The sequence below is a fragment of the Lycium barbarum genome, chromosome 9, assembly GCF_019175385.1.
Source record: "Lycium barbarum isolate Lr01 chromosome 9, ASM1917538v2, whole genome shotgun sequence".
NCBI classification, from domain to species: domain Eukaryota; kingdom Viridiplantae; phylum Streptophyta; class Magnoliopsida; order Solanales; family Solanaceae; genus Lycium; species Lycium barbarum.
In genome coordinates this window covers 125,888,828-125,896,996 of record NC_083345.1, presented here as the reverse complement: position 1 = coordinate 125,896,996, position 8,169 = coordinate 125,888,828, and the positions used below count along the sequence as shown (strand labels likewise).

General features: G+C 35.1%; 2 protein-coding genes across 4 annotated transcripts; both read left to right on the top strand.

Annotated features, from left to right (window-relative positions):
- Positions 1-177: 177 nt before the first annotated feature.
- LOC132609955 (uncharacterized) lies at positions 178-2,313 on the top strand. The gene is made up of 2 exons (XM_060324178.1): positions 178-869; positions 1,664-2,313. The coding sequence occupies exons 1-2, from the start codon at positions 234-236 to the stop codon at positions 2,066-2,068; spliced, it is 1,041 nt and encodes a 346-aa protein (XP_060180161.1). The 5' UTR covers positions 178-233; the 3' UTR covers positions 2,069-2,313.
- A 2,859-nt stretch (positions 2,314-5,172) lies between these two features.
- On the top strand, positions 5,173-7,840 carry LOC132609956 (protein yippee-like At4g27745). 3 transcript variants are annotated; one of them, XM_060324180.1, is made up of 6 exons: positions 5,173-5,422; positions 5,661-5,720; positions 5,823-5,898; positions 6,303-6,371; positions 6,460-6,596; positions 7,418-7,840. In XM_060324180.1, exons 5-6 carry the CDS (start codon positions 6,504-6,506, stop codon positions 7,643-7,645), a joined length of 321 nt encoding a protein of 106 aa, XP_060180163.1. In that variant the 5' UTR covers positions 5,173-5,422; positions 5,661-5,720; positions 5,823-5,898; positions 6,303-6,371; positions 6,460-6,503; the 3' UTR covers positions 7,646-7,840. The 3 variants fall into 3 exon arrangements, with proteins under 3 accessions (XP_060180163.1, XP_060180162.1, XP_060180164.1); XM_060324179.1 differs by having other exon boundaries at positions 5,385-5,543; XM_060324181.1 differs by lacking the exon at positions 5,823-5,898 and having other exon boundaries at positions 5,385-5,543.
- Positions 7,841-8,169: the final 329 nt, after the last annotated feature.

Below are 8,169 nucleotides of genomic sequence, written 5' to 3'. Positions count from 1 at the left end.
AGGTTGTTACAAGTAATTCACTTTTATTTTTCGGACTACTAGACTATAGATCCCACTCCACTCTTATGAACATAATCTTTTTTTTTTAGGTGATTAATTAGTACTTTAGTGGCTTCAGTATTCAATTTGAACTCAACTACTCCTACACTATATTATATATTTATATCCTATACTATAATAATCTATCTTCTAATCAATCCAACATTTTTGACACCAAAAACAAATTACAAGCTATGGCCACTCTCTCTTTCTCTTCTCCCCCTTCTTCTTCTTCTTCCTCCTCACTCCCAACTCTCAGAAAATCCCCAATTCTCCCCTCTAATTCCCCATTTTACCCTTCACTCCCCCAATTCCCCAAACACTTATCCCTCAAAACCCTAACCCCCAAATTCACCATCTCCGCCGTCACCACCGCCGCCGCCGGAGAAACCTCACAAACCCTAAAAACCCGCTTAAAAAACGGCGAAACGCTGTACGGAATATTCCTCTTAAGCTTCTCACCAACCCTAGCGGAAATCGCCGGACTTTCAGGCTACGATTTCGCGGTAATCGACATGGAACACGGCCACGGTGGAATCTCCGATGCGCTACCGTGTCTACACGCATTAGCCGCCACGTGTACACCAGCTGTAATCCGTATCCCTGAATCATCTGCCACGTGGGCTAAAAAAGCACTAGATCTCGGCCCGCAAGGGATCATGTTTCCCATGATCGACGGGCCTAAATCGGCCCGAAAAGCAGTTTCTTATTGCCGTTTCCCTCCTAATGGGATACGTGGATCCGCTCACACTGTTGTTCGGGCTTCGGGCTATGGAATTAATGAAGGGTATTTAAGTAATTACGCTGATGACCTCCTAATTATGTGTCAGGTTGAGTTTCCTTTAATTTGTACTTGTTTCTTATATTTTGATTATTTGTTTTTGGGCTTTGAGCTATGGAATTAATGAAGGGTATTTAAGTAATTACGCTGATGAGCTACTAATTATGTGTCAGCTTGAGTTTCCTTTAATTTGTACTGGTATCTTTTTATCGGACTGTTTTATGATGATTTTTTTTCGCTTTCCTTAGTACTGTTGTTTGGGTTCGGATTATGGAATTAATGAAGGGTATTTAAGTAATTATGCTGATGAGCTGTTGATAATGTGGCAGGTTGAGTTTCCTTTAATTCCTACTACTAGCTATTTATTTATTTATTGTTTCTTGTGCTTCGATTATATTATTTATCACTGCTCTTTTCTTTCAGACGGCTTTAATATACCATCCAACATAAAATATTACACTCGCATAGCTATATTTTCAATTTACATCCACATAGCCATTTTTTTTTTTTTGCAACAGTGTTTATACACACGATATACAACATTATTAGACAATGTATAAACCTTGTATAAAAGTGTATAAAAGGGCCATTTCGAGTAATTTAGAAATATGGGCCATTTCAGGTAAATATTTTCTCCAAATACACATAAGAGTGTTATTTTCATACTGCTTTGAACAACTTGTCCTTATCTGACCTTTTTTTCGTCATGTTTTCCCTTGAGCCGAGGGTCTTTGGAAACAACCTCCCTACCTCAAGAGGTAGAAGTAAGGTCTGCGTACACTTTACCCTCCTCAGATGCTACATTGTTGTGGGATTTAACTTGTTATGTTGTTGTTGTGTCAGGTTGAGTGTGCAGATGGTGTTAAGAAGATTGAAGAAATAGCGGGAGTTGATGGTGTTGATTGTATTCAAATGGGACCGTTAGATTTGAGTGCGAGTTTAGGGTATTTATGGGATCCAGGGAATAAGAAAGTTAGGGAAATGATGAATGTAGCTGAAAAAGGGGTGTTGAAACGGGTTCCGGGTGATGGTGGGGCTTATTTGAGTGGATTTGCAATGCCGTTTGATGGGCCTGAGAAGTTGAAATCAAGAGGGTATCATATGGTTAGTGGAGCTGTGGACATTGGGATGTTCAGAAATGCGGCTGTGGAGGATGTAAAGAAGTTTAAGATGAGTTTGGTTGATGGAGTTGATGGTGATGATGATGAAAAGGATCGTAAAGATGGTGAAGAGTACTGGAGTGAATAAAAAATTTGAACTTTGTTAGATTTCATGGTAGATTTTTTTTTTTGTGTTTTTTGTTGATTCTGAGCATTTGGAATAGCTCAAGTTTCGAATTTGAGCTATTTATGCAATAGAGCCTTTTTTAGTTCTGAGCAAGACTGATGTCGATTGCTTCTTTTTGTTCCTTTTTAGCTGGTTTTCGCTTGATTGTTTTGGTAGTTGAAATTGGTTTAGTTGCTAGCTCACCTAATTCTACTTCTTTGTTGCAATTTTGGGTTTAATATTTTCTGCTTTTGCTTGATTCTGAGTACTAGGAGTAGCTCAAGTTTTTTCGAATTTGAGAATTGGACCTTTTCTTTGTCTGAGCAAGACTTTGGTTGATTGCTTCTTGATTGTTTCAGTAGTTGAAATTGGTTTAGTTGCTAGCTAGTCTATTCTACTTCTTTGTTGGAAAATTTTAGGTATGTTGATCAGTCTTGACATGGAAGGTTGCATCTTTTTGACAGTTCCTTACATAATAGAAATACTCATGTATAGTTCTTTGATATGAAGTTCAATATGAGTATGGTTCATGGGTTTGAATATGATAATGACCATAACGATGGTGAAGAGAAGTACTGGAGTGAATAAACTTTGAACTTTTTGTTAGATTTCATAGTAGATTTTGGAAGTATTATGTTTTGCTTTTTGTTGATTCTGAGTCTTGGGATTAGCTCAAGTTTCGAACGTTGAACTACTTAGACAATACAGCCTTTTCTTTTTGTGTTGATTGCTTCTTTTTTCTTGTTAGCTGGTTTTTCTTGATTGTTTTAGTAGTTGAAATTGGTTTAGTTGCTAGCTTGCCTATTTCTACTTCTTTCTTGGGTTTAGTATTTTCTGCTTTTTCTTTATTCCGATTATTGGGACTAGCTCAAGTTCTGAATTAGAGCTACTTATGCAATCTGAGCAAGACTTTGTTTGATTGCTTATTTTTTAGCTGATTTTTCCTTGATTATTTTGGTAGTTGAAATTGGTTTATTTGCTTGCTGGCCTAATTCAGAATTTCGGATTTAGTATTTTTTGCTTTTTCTTGATTCTGGGTGTTGGGAGTAGCTCAAGTATCGAATTTGAGCTACTTATTCAATTGAGTTCTTTCTCTGTCTGAGCAAGACTTTGATTGATTGCTTTTTTCCCTTTCTTTTTAGCTGATTTTTGCTTGATTGGTTTAGTTGCTAGTTGGTAATTCCTACTTCTTTGTTGGAGACTTTTCGTATGTCAATCAGTCTTGGCATAACAGTTTGCTACTTTTTAGCAGTTCCTAACAATTTAGAAATACTCATGTATAGTACTTCAGAACGGGCTGTTATGGAGGATATGAAGAAGTTCAGGATGAGTTTGGTTGATGTGTCTGAAGATGATAATGATCAAAAGGATCGTAAAGATGATGAAGAAAGTATTGTAGTAAATCAAAACTTAATCTTTGGAAAAGTTCTGTGTTTAAGTAAATGGGATTGGCTCAAGTTTAGAATTTTAGCTACTTATGTTATCAAGGTCTATAGAAACATAAGTAGTGACTTTTTCCTGGCTGGCTGAGCAAGACTTTAGCTGATTGTTTCTCTTTTTCTATAACTGAGGGCCAGTGGCGTATACTCCAAAACGTTGTGGATAATGAGTTTGTCCCTCCATCCTCCGCTAAAATATCAAGTCCTTGCCTGCAACAGGGTTCAAACCCGTGGCTTGTGCCTAACACACACATCACAAGCTATGCTCTTACCATTACTCCAACGTGCTAGGGCCGGTTGTTATTTTTTCATTTCAACAATTTTCATTATGGTTATCAATATCAATCTGGGATCAGCGCAAGTTTATAGTTTTGAGCTACTTATACAAGCTTTAAAAGTCTTCAGAAACAGGACTATATTATGGGTGATTGCTGCTTCTTATTTTCCCAGCAAATCTTTTGTTGGTTGTTTCAGAACTTAGTTAGATTACTTGCTGTCTGATCATAAATTATGTCTATATTCAAATGACAATTATAGAAATAAAGACATTCAAATAAGGAGTTTGCAATGAAGCATGCACCCATCGTGAACCATTTACCAGATGTCCAACACTTCGGAAATTCCCAGCACTTCACTGACCAATTTTTTTAATATCTATATACAAATTAAATCTAAATTATATAATAATTTATATGGCTGATCTGGTAAGTCAAACATAATAAATCATTATATGCTACCACAAATTTTAGAGCATCTCAAAAGGAAAAGAAAATGGTTATACTACCAACAAATAACACCATATGGGAAAAATTATCGGCTGAACCAGTGGAGTGTTAAAACCATGGTTAATTTATGCAAAATGTTCTTTAATTATTCAAATTGTATTCGGATTTTCAAATTATGCAAGTAATGCGTTTTAAAAATTACCTTTTCGAGCCTAATATTTATTGATAAAATATTAGATTCTCATCTAATGTACTCCCTCTGTTTCAAAATAAGTGTCATTTTAACAAACTTCACTCTCATTAAGAAATCGATAAATACAATGTGGAGTTTACTAAATTATCCCTATATATTAGATGTTTTTTGCTAATTTTTATCTTGAACTTGTAAGGTAACACTTATTTTTAAACAATTTTTTTATTAAAGTGTCACTTATTTTGGGACGGGAGAGCATCTAAGAACTTATAATTTTATATCATCATTTAACACTTTTTAAAAAAAAAAAAAAATTACACCTTCATCTAAAAAATTCATAAACAACAAATAAAAAAGTAATTGTTTATTAAATAGCTGTAGCAAAATCGAATAATGACCAAAATATCACCACAATCATTATCTGGAAGAAGGAAAAAAAAAAAAAAAAAGGAGGATAGAATAGACTTGAACTGTTTGTCGTGTATGTTGATGCTCCAATCATATCTTTTGTCATCTTTTGTAATCATAAACTCACCAAACTCCGACACACCTCTTTACCCACCCTATACACAACCCCCTACCCCAACCACCCACTCTCTATTCTTGTCTCCTGAAAAAACAAAAGCAACTGATCAATCTGCTATTGCTTTGCCATTATTGACACTATAACCAGGTTCTTTAATGACTCTTTAACTACACCAAATGATTTTACTTCTTCTGTTTCAATTTAAGCGTTATTTGATTAGGCACGAAGTTATTTTTAAATTATGTGGTTCTAATTAAATACGTATTAAAGTACCAAAATATCCTTTAAATGTTATAAATGTGTCGGTCTAACTAAATATAGAAACAAACGCTATTTTTGAGACAGAACGCAACAGAACCTAAGACACTTAAATTGGGACAGAACCAGTATTTTCCTTTTTTTCTTGACTTTTCACCTACTATTTTCGAATGGGGTTTTCTTTTCCTCAATTAGGTAATACTCTTTTCCTCTGACATAAAAATTGGGTTTTTGATGATGCTTAGCTTTAGTCTTGGGTCTGAATAAAAATTTGATCATTGATGCTTAGTCTTCCCAAGTTTCACTTTGTTTCTTGGTATGTTATTATTATCTAAGATCATCATTTAATTGATTATGGTGTAATTGTTTTTTGTTTTAAAAAAAAAAATTGATGGCTATAGTCAACACAGTTTTCTTTCTGTGCTATAAACAGATTTTTGGTCAAAGAAGAAAGGCTGTGTAGGTAACATATTGTAGTTCTTGAAAATAAAAGGTATAATCTTTTTGCTCTACTCTCTATTATTATGGTTTATTTGGTTGTATTGGGATCATATTTTTGCTTGGTAGATTAACATATTGCTTGTGATGATCTCAGGGTGTCAAAGCTCTTGAGTAAACTGTGCATATCTTGATTATCAATCTACCATTTCTTGCCATGACACTATGATCAGGTTTTCTCTTGACTCTTTAACTACATAGATGACTTATTTTCCTTTTCCCTTTGAATGCAAGCATACTCTTTAACTAATGGGGTTTCCTTTTTCTTTCCCCCTTTTTAGATAAAAAATGGTTCTTTGATGCTTAGTTTTCCCAAGTTACACTTTGCTTTTTGGTGTCTAAGATCAGCACTTAATTGATTATGGCTTAATTGTTTTTTCTTTTTAAGAAAACTTAATTTTGATGGTTATGATCAACACCTGCGTTGCTCCGACTCTTCAATAATGTCGACGTGTGCGTGTCGGATCCTCCAAAAAGTAGTGTATTTTTGGAGGATCGGACACGGGTGTGGCAATATTTTTGGAGAGTCCCAGCAACATAGATCAACACTATTACACTGATTTTTTCCTCTCTGTAGATAAAAGCAGATATTTGGTCGAAGAAGGAGGACTGTGTAGATAACAAATTCTAGCTCTTGAAAATAAAGGTACAATCTTTTTCAAGAGATTATTTTCTTCTGTTGGAATTATATTTTGCTGGGCAGATTAACATACTGTTGCTTCTCACAATCTCAGGGTGTCACAGCTCTTGAGAAAACTTTACATATCTTGATCATCAAATGGCTGAGGTGATTGGCCCTAGATTGTATAGTTGCTGCAATTGTAAGAACGAAGTTGCACTTCACGATGACATCATTTCAAAGGCCTTTCAGGTTAGAATATTGAGATTTTTTCATTTTCGTTGAATTAAATGAACGTAGATAGTTTATTAATGTATGATCATTGTATGTTGTTTTTGCTTGGAGGGTCCTGATAGAAAAAGGTTATCAGTAATTTCATAGTTAGCCCACTGCCACTAGTGTTTATGATAACATCTAATTTGATTGTCACATAGTTAGCCCACATCTGCTTGTTATCAAAGGCGAAACACACAAAAAGATCTAGGGTCCATTGGGGCTTTAAGCTTGGGTTTAGTGAAGAAAGGCGCAAATGGAGAAAAAAAACTACCATTATGTATGGTAATCCAAGACTAATAAGTATAAGCATGAATAACAAATATATGGACAAAGAAATTGAATTTTTTTTTATGATAAAGTGAAATATCAATTGTTTAGTGTTGCCTCTTAAGGATTACGCTCATTGGCAAGGAAAAGTATGCCGTAGAGACTTTATGACAATACTGAAGTGCCCTCAAAGTGAGGGGAAACGCTCAACATGTTTTGTGCTTCGCTTCAGGGCTAAGCTCACTTTAGTGCGCCTTTGACAACACTGCACCTATTTATATTATTCTCTAACAGCAGAAAGCAATGATCTTACTTTGAATACAAGAAATGTGGCTCCCCTTCAATTGAAATGAGCATATTATGTTTGTAGCTCAATGGGGGAATACATCTTGGTCTTTTCTATTTGAGATTTCCTGTTTTTATCTATTTCACTGCGAAATCTATCCTTTTGTTTACTTAAGATATTACCAGTATCCTTTTGTTTACTTAAGATATTACCAGTAATATATTCTTGCCTAATTTGACATTAGGGAAGAAATGGTCGGGCATTTTTGTTCTCTCATGCAATGAACATAGAGTTGGGTCCAAAAGAGGATAGGCACCTCATGACCGGTCTCCATACAGTCGCTGATGTCCATTGTTGCGACTGTCGTGAGGTTCTTGGATGGAAATATGAACGAGCTTATGAAGAGATGCAAAAGTACAAGGAAGGGAAATTCGTACTTGAAAAGTCAAAAATCGTCAAGGAAAACTGGTAGTAGTCTACCCTGAATTCTGTGAAAGGGTGTAGATGGCTCCTACGTACGTGTTATGTCAATTCATTGCTCATTGCTGTATAAATTTCTTATTTGTCCGATTGGATTGGTTATGTCGAACAAACTTGTGAATAATATATCTCCAACATCATAATTTGTAAAATATCTTGAAATTATAATCTTTCCTTACTTTGTTTCTGCTATGGGGTGCCTGAATTTTTCGTCTTGGATAATATTCGTATGATATCTCACTACTGAATATCCTTCTTTATTCAAGTAAAATCTTGTCTTTGCTCCAGTTTTGAGCAAAACAAGAGAGGCATTTCCTTTAGTGTCTCGGGAATTGTCCTTATGATACGATGAAACATGTTTCATAGTATCTCTGGAATTGCTGAACCTATATACTCTGAACCTATGTGGCAGTTCAAGTTTTGTATGAGTTTGTTACTTTGCTTCAGTTATTCAAGTTCAGTGATTTCTTCAAGCAATATATTTGGATGTTAAGCTTGATTTGTCTGCTATCATGG